The following is a 19,386-nucleotide window of genomic DNA, read 5'->3' on the forward strand; positions in this document are numbered from 1 at the left end:
TTTTGCGAGAAGCAGGACAGTTCCTTCCTTATATTTCCACTAGCACGCTGGCCCGACCCTATTACCACCCAATTTATGAGCCAAACGCTGAACATACCTTTCATTAGACTCCTTCAAATATAATCTATCCAGACATGCACTCAAAAATATATTCTTCCTTTTTATAAACTTTCACATTTTAACATTTCCCAGTGCACTTGTCCTTAAAGGTAACGATTAGTGACTTTTTAAATAAATAATGTTAGAAAAAAAAGAAAGTGACATTAAATAAAACACACAGTCTGTTATTAACAAAACATTAATCTCAAAGAAAGATCTAAAAGAATCTCCTTGCTGATTTATGAGAAAAAAAATAATGGGCATCAGTCTTCAATTTACAACTCCTACATTTTTGCTCTATTTCACAAAGTGTTTTAGCCAAGCGGCAACATCCCGCTCTACCTAGTGAAGCCAATACAAAAGTAACTGAAACTGCAATTCATTGACTGGCCTTTGGGGGTTGGCTCCAAGAACTCCAGATGTTAACTGATTGTAATACTAAATTTAGCATACACAATACACAAGTAAATTACCTTTTGGAATTATTTCCTATAGTTATCAGACAATATGGCATGCCGTGTGCACTTTCTTTTGCTCACAAACCATTCAAATTGCCTCCATTTCCAAGGTGAGTCAAATTATATACTTGTATACCAGCTCTATAAATGTATTTGTTTAAGATAATTTATGATATATAATTTTCTTTAGAACTTGAAAGCACTCCAGAATCTGACAGATTGATTAGCTGTAGGCTATAAAACAGTCATCAGAAATGCTGTCATACAGTGTTATGCCTGGATTTCAGAAATAGCCTTGCATTTACTAACACAGACTATATTTAAAGGTTATGGAAGTAATTTACGTTTTCCTGCATTACAACAGCGTTTTTAAAAGTCTAAACACTTTATTGATATAGTATACAACCAAGTCCATGTGGTCGAAACACAAACAAGTTGCAGGTAATATGAAGAGTTTCTCCCAAAGAAAAGCCTGTCTAAGCAAAATGCTAGCAGGCATCTGTAGCTCCTCTGATGCTCCGCCTCTTTGCCCTTTTTTGGTAACCCCTGGTGGGATCGATGATGACTCGTAGCTTCATTTGTGCTCTTCAGAAACCTATGGGTGTTGTCACGGATACTACATCCATTTCTTTTACATTCTATGGTTTTAGCACTAAAACTAGCTCCTAAATTTGAAAAATGCAAGGAGTATAGAAGATGAAGATGGCTTGAAAATTAACACAATGAGAGTTTAAAAAGTTTTTACCTTAATCATGGAAGACAAATACTCTTTTTTTTTTTTTTTTTTTTAAACAGTTTAAGATTTCACAAACAGCCAAAATATATATATTTATGCAAATATACATTTTAGAAATACACATTAAGCCATTTTTATTATATTTTCAAAACATTTTCAAATATTAAAGAAATTTATTTGTCTAATTATTAACTTATAAGTAAAAAAAAATTATATCTAAATCTCTAAAAGCAAAGGGCACGCATTTAAGTCTCATTTACACAACAAGCGACTCGCATAGACAAAGCGACAAGCGACTGTTTATTTCAATGGAGAGCGAGCAACTTTCAGCAACCTCAGTCTACAAGGCAACCATTGGTGATCAGGTGGGGTGTCCAGTGACACAACAAAGTTGAGAATCCTTCAAATATATGCTAATGAAGAGTGACTTTCTTGAGCGACAGCCTATAGGAGCACCAGTTGAGCTCACGTGATCCTCTCTCAGAGGGCGGTTGTATTCGTGTCGTATATACCTACACAGACCTGTGTTTGCAGCAGATCACCACCCAGAGCGACAGGCAGAGGTGCTGCTAATCTGAATGAGGCATACGAATGTAACCCTTTCCTTAGCCTGGATTTTATAATCTTTATTCGAATTTCCTGCTCTACAAAATTTCCATTAATAAATCTGACAGAATCCCCTTCCCCATCAGCCAATCTTTATGCCCATTGTTAGCAAACATGCTGACATAATCCATAGGACAACCCTGCCCTTACCCTTAGCTTAAGACTGCTCTCTACTGCTTACTGAAAGTTAGTCTCAGCAGCTTTGTGAAGAGCTTTTTTTAAGAGAAAATAAATCTTAAATCATTTACTGCATTTAAGAAAACTCTTAGTAGTAAGGTAAAATGTTTTGTGAATACAGACCCAGATCAACCAAAATACAAGAGGAGATGAGTGAAAGAAAATGAGTGAAGAGTAAATGCGAGTTTACTGAAACTGTAGGCGAGTCAGTGTTGACTGTCATAGATTATAAAGTAGGACAAGCAGGAAACATTTTACTCTATGATTACACAAAAGCAAAAAGCCGAACCTGTAGGATGACGCTGTCAGGCTGGCTGAAGTTTGGTGTACTGGAGCGAGCATTTCCACTGCCTGGAGTTGAAGGCCAGAGACCCAGCAGCTTCCTCCCACAGGTCAGAACACTAAAGGAAGAGGAAAAAACGAGGTCAGAAAACACCTAACATCCTTTTATGGATGCATAGAAACAAGCAACAACAGGATGTGGACAAAGATGGAGTATAAATACATACGTACTTGACCTGCTGAGTTCATTTCTGAACTTATCTTGGAAGCAAAGATAAATATTTTTTCCCAAGTAATACAATATTAATCCAGCAAACAGATCCTAAAGCAAACAAGTCAACCTTCCTAAGAATTAAAGAACATCTTTACACAACGTAAGCCTGGCTGTAAGGTAAATATTACGGCAGTTACCACTTTCTGAAGTAGAAAAAAAATATAAGTATGGCATGTTACTAAGATGTATAGTTAATTATTTGGACTCTGACTCTGACGTGAGTTCGTTTTAATGATCAGTTAACTTCCTTCTTTTAAATGAGTTATTTTTAAAAGTGATAGATACCATAAAGCAGAAATTCTATGATTATTAATTCATCCCCATGTTGCCTTTAACCAAAATAAGAGATATTTCTGTCATTGTAATAAACTCTGATGCTTCTAAAAGGAAGAGATTTCTAAAAAGTGAAATAGAAAGTAGGTTCATATGAATTACGATTTTGGAATCTTAAATGTGTACTTTATGTATATACATGTATTTTATGTTATTCAGCTCCAACATAAGACAAAACAAAAAATGTTTGATATATAAACATCTGCCTTTCACCTTCTTGGAAACAAAACTGAATCGTTTGAATAATTTGAATTGGTATTGCACACCAAATTCAAAATTTTAGTCCATAATTTTCGCACGTTAAAAAATAAATTACACCTCACGTTGTGTCAGTCGTATAAACACGCTGCCTTCTTAACTTACATCTGTCAAACAAATTAAAACCGGGTTAATTATTTTCCATTTTTCGCATCCGAAAAAGCATTTTAAAAGGTGTTTGACAGTCAAGAGAAGGGCTGTGCGATTTAAGGAAACTATCTAATTGTGATTTTTTTTTTTGACAGATACTGCGATTTAATTTTAAAGTCAAGATTCAGCTCAATAATCTGTATCATAGCTTCTTACTGCAGCGAAGGTTCGTTAAAAAAAGAAACTGAAAAGATATTAACTTACTCCCAACATTTACAAGATTGAGTGTCATTGGCAATACTATCAGATTAATTTTTTTGCAAGACCCTCCTCATATAGCCGCCTGTGGTGTTTTTTTAGGTGATGGTTGTTCTATTTCCACTTCATGTGTCAACATTTCTGCGACAGCTCTTACAAATCACCTGTTTTTGTTTGGTGTCTGTGACTTTGAAACCAAAATATTCCCATATTACCATCGTGCTGTTTTTCTTTGATATTAATTTGTCTGTAAACGCTTCTAAAGTGGTAGACGGCATCATCCCCTTCATCCGCTCTTTCCTGTTTGTTTGTTTTTTTTATGTGAGTGTTCTGCATAATCCAGTTGCGCAATTCTGATCAGGCACAGACCTGCCCTCACGCATTTGCTCTGGGCAAATAAATAAATAATAAATAAATAAATAAAAAACTGTTTGCATGTGTGTGGTGTTAGTAGGCCGCATCAGACTTGCAGAAGTCAGCCTGTTCTAATCACCACAACTGGTTTACTATAGGAGGTGAGTATCAACAAAGCTCTAGTGCTTAAAGAGCCTGTTTTCATGCCCTCCAGTATGATTGAATTCATGCAATTATCATTAAAGATGCATTAAACAGTTCATTTTCAGCTATTTGAAAACTTCAAAACAAGCACAACCCACACCACAACAAGACCGCGCCTGTTTTTGGTATTTTTAGGTGCGTTCAACTTCATGCAGTGCTGCGCAGACCAATCGAAATCTGTCTTAAAGCAGTGCATGCTGGTTAGAACTTATCCGGCTATGCAGACACCACATGACTGTCACATGTGGCATCAAAGCATCGCGACAGCGCTCCGAGATCAGACAGCAGACTTAGTCAGTGCAGCATCTGAAGAGCGACTGCAGGACCTGCGATGATGACACCGATAATAAACGATTGGCTGAGTTCAGCTCATGGCAACAACCATATTGGACAAATTCCATCTCACAAATTTTAAAACAAACAATTAACTTTTTATAGCCATCTCTGTCTTATTTATATCATGCTTATTAAAAGACTACAAGTATCATTTTTGTTAAATAATTTGTTTATAAATGATAGATTGATGCATAGGTTTATTTTAGACTCTTTATACAGCCATTTACTGAATTCATTTTAATTATACATTTTAGTGAATAACCTAACTATTAACTCAAATAAGTCTTAATAGTAATAGTAATAAAATAATTATCATCATTGATCATGACGCCCTTAAAGGTTTCAACCAATTAAAGAACTATTTTATTAAATATGATTATAAAAATAAATTCCTATCAAGCCGTTTATGCACAAACTTTAAAAGTTGAATTGATGTACCTGCTCTTTCTTCTACTTAAAGTGTAGCTCACTTATTTTAGAACTGTCCTTTTGTTCAATCTTTTTGAATTAAAGTGCTTTTTTGAAAATGCTTTAATTATCCAAAATAAACTTAATCATTGTTTAAGACCCAATAAAAACACCTTCTTTTAGGTTTTACACTAATGTATATTGAAAAGTATTATATCTATAAATGTAAATAAATATAATATTTATTTAATACATATTTAATTCAGAATTCCCTTGTTGTTTAAAATGAACTATAGTTTGTAGAGACTGTATTCTTTTTTATATATACACAGTACATCTTTTGTTGTTATAAATAAAAAAATAATAAAATAAATGATGACGCCCTGTGATTAGTCATTATAACTGCTGCAACTTTAAGCCCTGAACTCCGCCCCTGCCTGCGCTCGACTTATCTTGATCACCGGCTGCAGCCGTGGTTCATGTTGAACGCACCTTTTGAGACTATTAATAGACCCGCCTCTAGCAGCTGATTGGCTGCAAGTGTGTTTTGGGGCTCGGTCTGACACTTTGGTTAAAATCATTATTCAAATACTACTTAATGCACCTGTAATGACATCATTAATTTACACAGAAAAATCTGAGAGCTAAAATATTTAAATAAAAGCAGATGCTTACTGTCTAAAGTTGAATAAAGGCATGGTGACCCAACCCAAAGATTCAATGCTGCGTTTCTGCTTGCTCTTCTCCTCCGCTCCTCCAGGGGGTGGTAAAGGGGTGGCATACAACGTAACTGTCAGCTGTGACTCCCTCGGCAACTGGTTGATCTGAACAGGGAAGCAAACTCTGTTGTGGAAAAAAAAAGAGATTAAAATAATAGCAGTCAGAATCAGACTTTCCAAATAGCAAAATGGCCTCCACAACAGGTAAATTTAGAATTAAGAACACAAATACCACCTTTTTTGACACCTACACTTGGAGCTATAATAATGCATATACACACCTACATACATGAACCTAAATATATGTTCAACAGGAAAAAGGAAATAAATGACAATTGCGCACTAAAATATCCCAGAACAATACCTAAACTCTACAGTAAGAAGTGCAAAAACAGCCACAGGAAGTGGAGTTGGGCGAGCTATTCTCGAAGTTGACATCTGAAGTAAACTTACAAGCTCAAACATTAGGCCATTTTTATTTTTTCGACAATGCAAAGTAGATGTATTCATTGTACTGTGAAGCATGTAAATTGGCATCAGGCTCACCTCTGGTCCCACACCACCAGGTGGAAGAGATATTTGCTGACCGACTGTTTACTGGTGTGTTGAGGGGCACAAAGCTCCACGCCGCCATGGGTGAGAGAACAGGACAGGAAGAAATTTTCATAGCTGTAGGTGTGTTTTTGTTCAAGAGAGAGAGCAGAAAAAGAGGGTGAGATCAGCAAAATGTTAGATCTAACAGAAGCCAAGACACTGATCAATGGAAAACTGCTAACCGTAATGAACAAATTGAGCTGATTTTGGAAAACAGATCAGTCAGACGTGTGAATTATTCATTCAGCCTGGTTTAAAGTACTTGATCTTCTGAATCATCAAAAAATATATAGATCTGACTCTAAAGAACAATTCATTCACAAACCAGATGTTGCCGTTTCTCTGAATAAATCTGGTGAAGACTGCAATGTCATAATTTGTTTTGTGAAAACTTTAAAAAGAAGTCTGTTCCCCATTTATATCAACAATAAGACTTCAGAAGACTTCGAATTTTACAAGTCATGAGTGCATTTAGGACGCTGTGCTCGTGATTTTGGTGTAGTTCCATTTACATTCAAGAACTACATTCAAGTTAGTGACCACAAAAAACTTCCATCAATGTTTCAGAGAATAAAGTAATTTGAATACTGAATAAATGAGAAGTCTTTTCATTTTGGGGGGACTGAATCTTTTAATATTTAAATAATCTTAAAAGCACTGATTTCTCGGAAGACTATGCATGATTAAGAGAGGCATAAAAAATGTTTGACCATGAGAAAACCATGTCACAGCTGACAAAACTATCCCCATAGCAAAAACTATTTTGTATATAGCTATGATTTGTTTATAGTAATACCAATTAGCAGATTCCAAAGAAATGAATAAACAGGATAAAATATATATAATAAAATCTAAAATATTACAATAAAATCAAATAAACTGATAAAAAATACAATTAAATATTATAAAACAAACTATTCACCATGATAACATTTTTTTTTAATGGTCCTTTTAGTCTCCATCATCTATCTGTCAATAAATTATTTTAATTCTAACTCCTCTGAATTACCTAAGAATCTTTGGTAATAAGAGTTAGGGATCAGTGAAATAGAATGGGATTATATACTCTATTTTGTACATAGTTCTTCAACATGTGCTCGATACAGTTTAAATGGAATGCAAGATTTTTCACAGAGCACACTACACTAGTGCTAATTTACCCAAAATATACCCAAATAGAAGTAATACTTGTAATAGATGTCAACAATCTGCAGCAAATCACACACACGTTTTGGTCTTGTCCAAGTTTGACAGTTTTTTGATCTAAAATGATTGATTCTTTTAAAGAAACAAACATATCAGCCATTCCAAACTCTCTAACAGCACTATTCAGAATTCTGTTTAGGCCAAATTTGCCTTTAACAGTACAGAATGTTGTTGCTTTCACCACATTAGTGGCTAGGAGGCTTATTCTCTATAAGTGGCAACAAACATCTCCACCTTTATATGACAGATGGATAAAATACTTTTTTTGTTTGTTTTCATTAGGAGGGTCTTTGAAATCTTTTTACAAAATTACAGAATTATATTAACACTATTGATATTGAAGCAGAAGGGGAAAAAACTTTTATTGTTAGTTTATTGTTATTTATTTATTTACATTTAATGTGTTTTTTATTAACTATATTGTTTTCATGGTCATTTGTTCTTAGTTGTGAAAAAGCAGAACAGTGTTTTACTTATTTTTGTAAGTCTATGCTATTGTATCAGCACAAAATATTAATAAATAAATTTGGCAAAAAAAAAAACAAAAAAAACAAGCAAGTCACTTTTAACAAACATTGTTTTGAAATCAAAAGTGAAAAAAAGTCTTCCTAAAGCTTTAGAAAACTTGAGTCTTTACTAATGCAGACATGCTTTTATATATAGTGTTCGTGAGCTTGGTTAATGATTGCAGAAACTCCGCCACCTTTTTTCCCCAGCTCGTCTCTCCTAATCCCAACATTATACGATGTTCTCCCACATCATTCAGCTTCAATTTAAGCACTTATAGAGACTCTTAAAAGGAAAATGAACTCTCCCGAGACTGATTTAAATAGAAGTAAAAACATTCCCAAGCTAAATGAAATACCAGAGAGGGAAGAAAAAACACGTGAGTGCAATACTAATGCTGCTAATCCTAATACTGATCAGAGGATTCTGAAAAACACTCCAGAGTAAAAGCACCATGGTTATTGTTTCCTTAAAATTACTATTAGATAAATGGCAGGAAAACCACAGGGAGCCCTTAAAGCTTCTCTCTTTTATTATTAATATTTTTTTTACAATTTTATGATCTTATTGTTATATTTTCATTAGTATATCCTACAGAATAATGATTTTTATCATCTGAAAGCTGACTTCTGAAACACCACATCATATTATAATTAACATTTAGCAAAATATGCACAAAGCACACAATCCCTTTGATTTAGTGTCAAATAAGGAGACGAGTTTGTAAGATTCGTTAAAGTATTTGTTGTGGATTGACTAAAACTAAATACATGGTTACAATGTTTGTAAAGGTTTTTTTTCTTTTTTTCATTTTTCATTTTATTTACATTAGTTCAACATACCAGATGTAACTTAATATATTTTATTTTTCTGTAATGCAATTTTGGCCTGGTGACACCTAGAGTGTACTCATACTATGTACAGTTGCCTTGAACCGGGCCGAAGCATGCTTGTCCCCATCCCGTCCCCGATGGCCCGCACTCACATTGCATTCACGCCTAAGCACGCTTACCTCATCGATGATGCGCTGTTCAGTAATGAAACGCTCTCGCTCAGCACAGCGGAAATTTCTTTAGTTATATCGTTTTAGTTGTTTGGGATGCTGTGACACACAGTCAAAGATTTAGCCAAACAGATCAGCCACTTTTGACGCTCATAAAACAATCATAAAGTTTGTGTCTTGAATAATCTATGATAGTTTGCATTCATTGAACAGTAAGAATGATTAATAAATCCATATGAAACCATCCCTTAAAATTCACCTTGCGTCTTCAGTTTCGCTGACCCCAAGTGAACCACGCTCTGGCACACCTCTTCCAACCGGGCCAGGGCCAGCCAAATGAACCGCGCCTGAGCCTGATTCAGAGCACTCACACTTCTCAAACGATCTGGGAAACGGGCCTGGGCATGGTTCAGATAGCATAGTGCAAGTACACCCTTATATTGTTGCTAGTTATTTTCCAGGAAATTCGGCTATTAAAAATTAAACCATTTGTGAATTTTATAAATCAAACTCAATGCACGTGAAGTGAAGTAAAGTATCCAGCTAAGGCTTAAATCTGAAAGTGTGCCATGTTTAAAACTATTGATTCATCTATAAAAGAGTCATTTCAGAGTGGTTCGAGCATTGTAACGAGTCTTTAGCCATGCCAGCGTGAAGTTGATATGGAACTCAAACCCCGCCCATTTGTTGTGCGCAAAGACCAGGGAAAAACTTAAAACCCCGGCCCCACCCACAAACACTGTAGAAGGAAAACTGTACAGGAAGACAAACACTGTAGCAGATGAATCAAGTCGCATAGACACTGGGCTCTGAGATGTGAGGGAAAGTTAGTGTTATTTTCCCTACCCAAAGATGAGGCTGTGAAGAGTCAGTGGTTGAAGTTTATTTTTGCAAAAATACCTCAGCATCATAGTCCAGACTTGTGCCGTGTTCCCATCATTTTTCTGACGAGCGCTTTAGCAACCTATATGCTTGTAGTGGGGGATTCGTCAGCCATTTGGTAGGACTATTGATGTAAGGGACTTTGTCAGTGCTTGACAGGAACTTTACAGTACACAGTTCATGGATCAGTTACTTTATGGTTACCATCTCGTTTTTCTAGCTTGCAAATTATGCATTTAATTGTGTTGTAAGTGTTTTGTTACTTGTAACCGCTTGTATTGTATCAGGTTAAATTTTTATATTCTTATATCGCGTCTAAAACCACGTTAAAAACGCAACGCGTGCCGCTTTGTTAACGGATTTAAATGCGTTTTTGAGCTCGCGATCCACTGCTGTTTGTCATTGCTAAGGCCACCGTCAGCTGTTACTACACACATGCACTGGTCACGTTTCAAAATAGTTCAGCTTTTGTCACTGTGTGGATTAATACTGAATGTGTGTCATTGATAAGAATAAAGCAATATGCTAGTGTTAAACTGCATTGCTTTAAAGCACTCCTGCATTGGGCTCACACATACACTCTGCACTTAGACTACTTCAAAATTGTTAATTAGCGCGAAAACCTTTTTTTCCTCCTTTAACAAGTCACTTTGGGTTAAACTGAGAAAAAATGTGACCCCACCAAAACAAGAAATTGGCTAAATAGATTAAAAAACTTGTTTGAGTTAACAGTTTAACTCTAGGAATCTTTTCAAGGTGGAGTGCTCTTTTAATGTAACATAAATATGAACTTAAGCTAACTTAATTTAACTTCACATTTACAGTGTATCATGTTTGCATGTCTGTGGTGTTTGTAGGCCAAATTAGACTTAAACAAATTGGCCGGTTCTAACCACAGTTTTACTATAGGAGGTGAGTATCAACAAAGCTCTAGTGCTTGAAGAGCCTGTTTTCATGCCCTCCAGAATAGAAACATGCATTCAATGACAAAAACGTGAAACTCATTCAAAATCAGGCCAATATTTAAGAGCAGCGATTCCAAAATGCTACCTAATTTTAAACAAGGTATATGCGGGAATCCTAAAGGTAATTTCAAAATCTTTTTAAGACTTTTGAAAGACCTTCTCAGAATGTTTTAAGACCTTATCGCCACTTCAAGTTCTAATCAGCATCAAACCTTTAACTTAATAAACAGTTGTAGTTAAATAAATCAATGGAGCACAACCATGCAACAGAACTCAGATGAGCTCGGAAGAAACAAAACTTGAAAGAATTAATTTCACTGTTGTTTTCGGTGACAGGCTTCAGCCACTGTTTAAACTCGTCTTTCTCCAACCAGAAGTATGCAAACCTACATTTTTCCATGTTGCCATGCATTTCGCTATATGGTTTCGCTACATGTGGAGAGCGTCATATTACGTCACATGACATTACCCAGACGGAGGAGCTTGGGTGAACCCGCCCTGGCCAGAACCAACCTCATGGCTCGAGCATGCTGTTGTTAATATTACGAGGAAAATAAATATATTTATGCTTTTTTGGAGTCAAACACTTTGGACAACACCTGAACAAAATTTAAGAACTCTTAAAAACGTTATTAAGGCTCTTTAATAGCTTTTAAGGGCCTTCATTTTCTCATAATTGATTTATCAACTATTAAGACCTTGCGGAGACCCTGCAAAGTTAAAACTAGGCCAAGATGGTAATTATTTTTCCTGATAAATCCTTGTTTTGCTGAAAGAGTTTTCTCAAATGTGATTTGCTTTTGAATATTTTGCTACTTCAATATTTTGTTTGCAGAAATGAAGCAAACAGCGAGCACAAAAACATGAAACTTCGCAATTAAAAGATCCCTGCCTACAGTCTAAAGTCCTACAGCAGAACAGAACTTTTAGATCAGCCCCTTCTGATTGACTCTAATTGCCCAAAGCAGATGGGACGCAAGAGAGCGCCAGCCGTCCCGTCACCACTGCACAGGTGCCTGGCCTGCCCTCCGCCTGGCCTCTAGAGGTCAAAGGTGATGCCGAGTTCCCATACACACCCCATTGTAAAGACTCGCTCCACACTCAGCATCAGTTTCAGAGGGAAACAAAGAGCAGGTCAATGGAGGGAGAGACCATTCCTATGCTGAGCGGGGGAGGGAAAGAGCCCGAATGAGTTGATCACTGAACGACTGGGCGAGGTGTGCTGACATTTAGGGCTGGCCAGCATCTGTCTCTCCACGCCGGCAATTCTGGGTTGGGACGGAGAGGAGTGAGAAATGAGGGAATGTGGATCTCGAGAGGTCTCTCTGTGCAACGCAATGCCAAATAATCCTGCTGGATTACTGAAGGGGATCAGCAATGTGGACAGATGGTGTACAGCTGCATCTCTCAAACCATCATTTCCATAATATTCAACTTTTCCTGTGGTCTAATTTCTGTTGACCTCATGATTTAAAGAGAGAAAAAAAGCAACACTTTTCTTTTTTTTACGGCTTACTTCCCAAACATTTAGGAGCTTTGTTTTTCTGTTAAAGATCATTTGAAAAAAGGTATTCATTGACATCCTTATTCCCCAAAAATGTAATGTGTATTTATAGAGCGCATTTATCGTGTATGGTCATAATCATGAGTTAGGTCTCTCCACACCACCACCAGTGTGCAGCATCCACTTGGATGATGTGACGGCAGCCACAGGACAACAGTGGCAGTGCGCTTGCCACACACCAGCTATTGGTGGAGTGGAGAGACAGTGACAGAGCCAATTCGGTGGATAGGGATGAGTGCTAGGCCATGATGGTTAAGGGCCAATGGAGGAGATTTGGCCAGGAGACGGGGGTCACATCGCTACTCTTTACAAGAAGTGCCATGGGACTTTTAATGGCCACAGAGAGTGAAAACCTTGGTTTAACGTCTTATCCAAAAGACAAATCAAAAAATACTACAGAAATCAATGGCTACAAATTTCCAAATACCAAAATATCACATTCAAAATATCTTCTTTTGTGTTCAACAATAAAAAGGAAAAACTCAAATAATAAATGATAAAAATACATTGGAAAAAAAAGTGGATTTAAAAAAAAGACACAAATTTACAAGCTAAAAATCGAAGAACAAATTGGTGTGGTGTAATTTTGAACAAAAATTAGTCCAAATCCTACTACTACATGTTTTAAACGCTACTGAATCTGATATTAAAACTAGGCCAAGATCCAGGACCATAATTATAATTTTTTTATTAATCAATGTTTTGCCGAAAAGATGCTTCTCGAATGTTATTTGCTTTTAAATATTTTCCTACTTTCAGTTTTTTGTTTGCAGAAATGAAGCAAACAGCATGTAAGACGATACCATAAAGTCTTGACAGAAAAACCTGTCAGTCCTGATTCTTAATAGGTTTGTGTCTGCAAAACAAACATGAGAATGTGCACTGCTGCAAATCTGATCTCATTCAAAATGACAGCCCAAGCTCCCTTCATATTCAATGTTTGCCATCTTCACAAGTGCTTATACTTACTCGACGCTGCATTTATTGGATCAAAAACACAAACTGTAGTACTGCGAAATATTAAAATAAATTGTAAAACATTTAGCACTAATAACTGTAATATACAGTGGTTAGCATATACAAGTACAGCCCCCACAAATCTATCTTTTAAGTTCAAATTTTTAATAGGAAGCTATACAATATTGTATATGTGCATATACATTAGATAAGTCAGTACTGAAGCCAAATCTGGAGCATATCCAACAAAATAACTTACGATACCGGTCCACTAGCACACCCAAATGTATGTTATAGAATAATATTAAATACAAATTTTAAAAAGAGGAAAAAAAATCAAAAGGCAAGAAAATTGACAAATGTAGTTTAAATTTTGTAGGTTGTAATTTTTTGCAATATTTTGCTTAAATTTAATTGAATTATCTATCAATTTCTAAATATGTTTGGTGACTAAAATGTTAATTTAATAAATACATCTGTTTAATAAATCTGTTTGGTTTAAATGCACCAAAATACATTGCCTATATTCATACTGAGAAATGGATCAAAATATTCATTTTCAAATCAATGAATGTACTCCGTTATGCTGAGCACTGTAATTACTTGCAAACAATACTGAAAACAGTTGTTTTGCTTGGCATTTCATGGGAACTGTGACTTATATGCAAAGTCAAATGACGGTACATTACTACCCTGCTTAAATGTTTTCCCATATACAAAAAAAGAGACTATGATAGAATTTTACCATGATTATTCAGTGCCGATTTTTCACAAAAGTTATCTGAAACAGTTTGTTTTCAATAAATCCAATTTATCTATTAATGTGGAGACCAAAAGGAACAAAGTTGACACATTTTGTCATAAACTAATAAAATCAAAAGGATTTTTGTATCATTATGACTCTGCTGTAACTTTTAATCAATATAAAGCACCCTTGTTAAATAAGATTTAAAATCTCCCCAAAATCTGATGAGGCGAAACCAAGAAACATTGTAATACCTGGCAGCCCACGTGATGGGGACCCGATGAGCGGCGTAAACACTGAAGGAAAGCACATTAGTGACCATGCCAGCTTCCTGAATTGGGGCTGTGGATCTGCTGCTGTGTGGCATGGTCTGGAAATTAGCGTTGAAGGTACTACAGTACAGCTCCACAAGATCCAAAATGGCTGCAGTCAACTTCTCGACAATTGCCACTATAAATATAGAGAAAAACAATAAGTTGCGCACAAATTCTGATATTGAAAATCATCAATATCTACACTACTTTTTGAGATGCTTTACTCTAATTAACCGTTTACTAAACTTCTCAAATCTTGTGTTTTTTTGCTCATTGAAAGCTGGATTTGGCCCTAGTAGGATGTCACTTTTTAATGTTACAGTTAAAAAGGGGGACATTAATATTTCCTCCTGCCTCACACATGGGCCTCATCCTTCCTGTTTACTCATATCTGAGATCACAGGCTTCCTCGCTGCAGGATGCAACATAAACACAATCCTCCAACAAACACCACACACTTGCATATGTCCTCAACAGGAAGAGGCCAGTCAAGTTTGAACTGATCTTAGATCTGTGATTACATAAATGTGTATTAAGATAAAAATGGACTTGCTTAACACTAAGCTAAAGATGCATCCATTTTGTTAACACTCAATCCTCCAAACAATAGTACTCCCTATTTATTATTTATCTATCTCATAGGTCTCAAACTTAATTCCTAGAGGGCAGCAGCTCTGCACAGTTTTGTTTTTGCAAAGTACAAGCTTGGTGAACTCTGACCTGTGAAATCACATCACTTGACTGCACGAGACCAATCCAGGATCAAAGCATGACCTCTCTGGACAGAAATTTAAAACATGGACCAATCGCTTGCTTTTTTTTAAATGTACAATGATCTGGTTTAATCCCGCCCCTTTTCGCAGTGGCATACGACAGAATTTCGCATGCTCAAACTCCAGAGTGACCACAGTTTAAGACTACTAGAGTATTTAAACAGGTGTGAATTGAAAGTGGTTGGAGCGTAACTATGCAGGGCTGTGGAGTTTGTAACCACTGATCTATCTGGTTTTCAACAAAATCTACATATTGATGCTGTTATGGTGATTTGAAGATTGTTTATCGTTATTTATACAGTTCTGTCTGGTTCTTGAATCTGATTGGCGGATAGTCATGCGATAATCTGCAAATAACAGCACTCGTGTCGCCCCTTCACCCTTGTGTATTACTCCGTCCACATACAGCAATAAGCAGAGGACCCTCTACAGTTTGACAAATATTGAAGCTGTTGACAATATAATGAACTTTTGAGGCTTTTTAGTCGAGTTGTTTAGATTGCAACTATGCAGTTTATTTACAAGGATAGTGCCTATTTTTAAATATTTATAATATCTGAGAGACAGCACGTTGGTGGTCATTTTAGCCTGTCATGGAGCAAAGATGGTTAACGTTGTTTATCCAATAGATGGCGACAGAGGCCGCATAAGCCCTTAGAAGAGAAAAACAGCGTAATTTTTAACTACTATTAAAGAGGTTATTGACTGAGTCGATCTCTCTCTTTTGTATGTTGTAGTGCGTTATTTATATTGTATAATTGCACATTAGTGTTTTGAGTGTGAGATGGAACTCGCATTTTAGGAACGTGTGTATTTTGTGTTGGCCACTCTTTGTACAACTCTTTTTCAGTTTTTGTTACTGCAAACTAGTTCAGTAAAAAGAAAAATGCCCACATGTGTTTAGTGTTTTTTATTACGGCAAACATAACAATAATCTTGTAGTGTTGTTGCTGCTTTGGCTTTTTTTGGTGGGATAAATATAGTGATCTCCCGACTGCAACAGAAATACTGGGAAGTCTCTGTAGACTGATGGCATTTCATGCCGTTCAGCCTTATAATCTAAGAATGTCAGCAAAATCACCTCTTTTGTCATCACTTTAGACATTACGCAAGAGAATCATTCAAATACTAGCTCTAAAGTGACATTTGTGAAGTAGCATTGGTTTCTGCTGCATCAGCTGCAGATGTGAATTAATGGCTGAAGAAAGTAGTTCCTCTTACAAAATAGCTTTTGAGACTCTACTAGTTTGATTTTCTTTTTTATATGCACGATTATGCTGTCGAACTGTAGTAAAAACGCAGAGAATTATGGCTGTATATCGTCACTGGTGGGACAATCGGCCTCATGTCAAGGCTTGCCTCCCACTACTGCTACTTGTGTGATTGCTCATTTGTAAGTCACTTTGGATGAAAATGTCTGCTAAATTAAATATGAATTTGACTAGGATTAAACTAATTTAATTAAAGCTATATTTTATTATAAAAAGCAACTGTAAAGTAGTTGTATAAATGATAAAGCACAACATTATTTATATTATTTTAACCAAACAAACATATAACTACTATATTACATATATATATGTAAAATTGATTTAAAAAACTTAAAAGAAAATTGATTTCAAAATTCTGACTTAATTTTGGAACTTTATAAATCACATTTTTAACATTTATAAACATGCAATTGTAAAAAAATTTACAAAAAAAATGAATCGAAAAAAGAAAAGCAAAAAAGAACAAATGTAATTTCAGAATTGGAAACTATCTTAAAGAGCCCATATTATACATGAAATAGGGTCATATCCTGGTTGTAAGGGTCTCCAACAACAGTCTAATATGCATGCAAGGTCAAAAAACACTTTCATGGTCTTATAATCTGCATTTATTTTTACCTAATTATCCCAGCGACTCCTGTATGAATCGTCCAGTGATTCATTTGTTCCCAAACCCCTCCTTAGCGCGGAGCTAATCTGCGCTGATTGGACCGATGACAGTCTGTCGCGATTGGTCGACTGCCTTCAGTCAGAGAGGGAAATGGCCAATAGCTAATCAGCAATTTAAAAAGTAATCAAAGTTCATACACGCTCGATAGTATAGACGTGGATTTTAGCTGCCACACTATGGCGAGTGGATAGTGCCACGGATAACCGAACGAAGGAGACAGTCGTGTACTGGCCATACCACACACACACAAAAACACACACACACCTCCGGATGACAACGCTCCCGCTTCCGCCCGCACCCGCCAGGTTTTAGCCTGAGAACCCGCTCCGTTTTCTGCCCGCCGCGCCCGGTCCCGCTAGAGCGGAGAACACAACCAAAAATCACCCAGTATACAGTCCAGACAGCCAAGCTGTCGTTCGTTCGTTCGCGCTCTCTCTCTCTCTCTCTCTCTCTCTCTCTCTCTCTCTCTCTCTCTCTCTCTCTCTCTCTCTCATACGCGCACGTGCGCACTAACACACACACAAGCACCACGCATTCTCTCTCTTTCTAATTCGCATAGCAATATCCGTGATATTGCTAGACAGCCCGCTCCCGTCCCAAATTAAACCCGTTACCGACCGCTCCCGCAATTTATTCGGAAATTTATTTCCGGCTGTCCCCGCGCCAGATTTCTGCGGCGCGGGAATAAATTTCCGAATAAATCGCGGGAGCAGAACTCTAGCACGGAGCTCCATAAACAAACAGCACGCGTCGCGTTTTTAACGTGACTTTGCACGCGATAAGATAAAATATCCAGTTAACCTGATACAGTACACGCGGTTACAAGTAACAAATCACAACTAAATACATTTGCAAGCAAGAGTAAATGAGGCAACAACTTTAACCGCACGTACTTACACTTGAGAAATGGAAGAAACCCATCCTGACGTCCATCAGTTACTCTGTACTGATCCTTCCTTTAACAAACTCAGATGAAGTATTCTTTGTAGCCTGTAGCTTCTAGAAGTTTCCAACTGCTTGGTTATAATGCTGAGGTTTCATCTTTGGGTAGAGACTCAATATATCCATCTGCAGTGTGACTTCAATCGACCGGCATGTTTGTGTGCGTGTGTTTGTGGGTGTGCGTGTGTTTGTGGGTGTGTGTCTGGGTTTCTGCGTCAGAGGGCGGGGCCTCAGGTTTGAAATCTCCCGGGTTTGCGCGTGCACGTGAATAACTTGGTTTCGTTCGTACGTCATGGCGAAACACCTAATGAGTCGGTATCAAGGCGACTCGTTTGAAGCACTATGAGTCGACTCTTTTATAGATGAATCAACCGTTTTAAACACTGTATTCTTACAGATTTAAGCCTTAGCTGGATACTTCGCTTCACTTAGAGCTGTGTTACACACTACATGGAGGGGAATTTTCAAAAACCCATAATATGGGCTCTTTAAGTTTCCATCTCTCAGTTCTGCTTTTTTACATTTGTTTAGATCTCATAATTTATATCTTATATTTATATTGTTTAGATCTCAAATTATAGCTCACCATTTTCTTTATACAAGGATATCAACTTAAAATTTATGAATATAATCAAAATTAAAAAGTCACAATTACATTAAGATTGTTTTAGATTTTATTCCCTGGTAGAAACACTCATACTCCATACTCATTTGGTTTGTGTGTTTATTAGTTATTCAGTATTTTTGGTGATCACCTTAATCTCATGCTTCCATTTCAGTAAATTTTTTGATGGCTTTACTATTTTCAAATATCATAAGTACTGCTAATAGCATTGGTTGTATGTGAAAGCATTATAACCAGAGTGAATCTTCATACCTCTGTTTTCTTTCTTGGCCAAGACACTGACATCCTTTAAAGGCAAACGGAAACATACAATAACATTAGTATTGCATACCAGAAAATGAGACAAACAAACTGTTGTGTAGTAAAAGTGAAACTCATAATAGCTAAAAAAAAAAAAAAGCATGCATGGGTGGAATATTTCTAGCAACTTTAAAGGTTAGTGGTTTGAGCAAAATCACGCACTAATCATTTGAGGAAGTTAAAACCTGCAGCAAACTTTGCAGGTTTGCAGCTGCACTCAAAAGAAAGTGGCCATCAATAACAGCAGTGTGCATCAATTCTTATCAGATTTCTACATTTCCCCGTGCTGTGTTAGTGACTTAAAACGCGCACTACCTTCTGCACTTTAGGCTGTAGTCTACAGGGACATGCTGGCAGCTGGTTGAGGGCAGCAGTGATGTCAGGTGTTTCAACAGCTGCTAGTGAAGTACACAAGGCCTTCACAGACTGCACTAAACGCTCCACGTGCAATGGCAACTCCACCTACAAGTGACAAC

The 19,386-nt window shown here is 36.7% G+C and overlaps 1 protein-coding gene and 1 long non-coding RNA gene across 7 annotated transcripts in view; one reads left to right on the forward strand and one right to left on the reverse strand.

The window, feature by feature from the left end:
- The window catches only part of pik3c2b (phosphatidylinositol-4-phosphate 3-kinase, catalytic subunit type 2 beta), an 84,749-nt gene that overhangs the window by 35,826 nt on the left and 29,537 nt on the right, over nucleotides 1–19,386 (reverse strand). For all 6 annotated transcript variants that reach the window (XR_012387163.1, XR_012387161.1, XR_012387162.1 and 3 more), the window contains exons 9-14: nucleotides 19,226–19,372; nucleotides 18,863–18,896; nucleotides 14,270–14,465; nucleotides 6,139–6,261; nucleotides 5,549–5,716; nucleotides 2,366–2,477 (exon numbers count right to left, since the gene is read on the reverse strand). Coding sequence is in view for 3 of the 6 variants with exons in the window: in XM_073916727.1 (XP_073772828.1) it covers nucleotides 2,366–2,477; nucleotides 5,549–5,716; nucleotides 6,139–6,261; nucleotides 14,270–14,465; nucleotides 18,863–18,896; nucleotides 19,226–19,372 (780 nt within the window). In the remaining 3 variants the exon portion in view is untranslated. The remainder of the gene's footprint in view (nucleotides 1–2,365; nucleotides 2,478–5,548; nucleotides 5,717–6,138; nucleotides 6,262–14,269; nucleotides 14,466–18,862; nucleotides 18,897–19,225; nucleotides 19,373–19,386) is intronic.
- On the forward strand, nucleotides 1,347–3,998 carry LOC141376607 (uncharacterized). Its single transcript, XR_012387165.1, has 2 exons — nucleotides 1,347–3,598; nucleotides 3,653–3,998. It is a non-coding gene; the product is annotated as an uncharacterized lncRNA (long non-coding RNA).

Source organism: Danio rerio, chromosome 11, assembly GCF_049306965.1.
Source record: "Danio rerio strain Tuebingen ecotype United States chromosome 11, GRCz12tu, whole genome shotgun sequence".
Taxonomy (NCBI): Eukaryota; Metazoa; Chordata; class Actinopteri; order Cypriniformes; family Danionidae; genus Danio; species Danio rerio.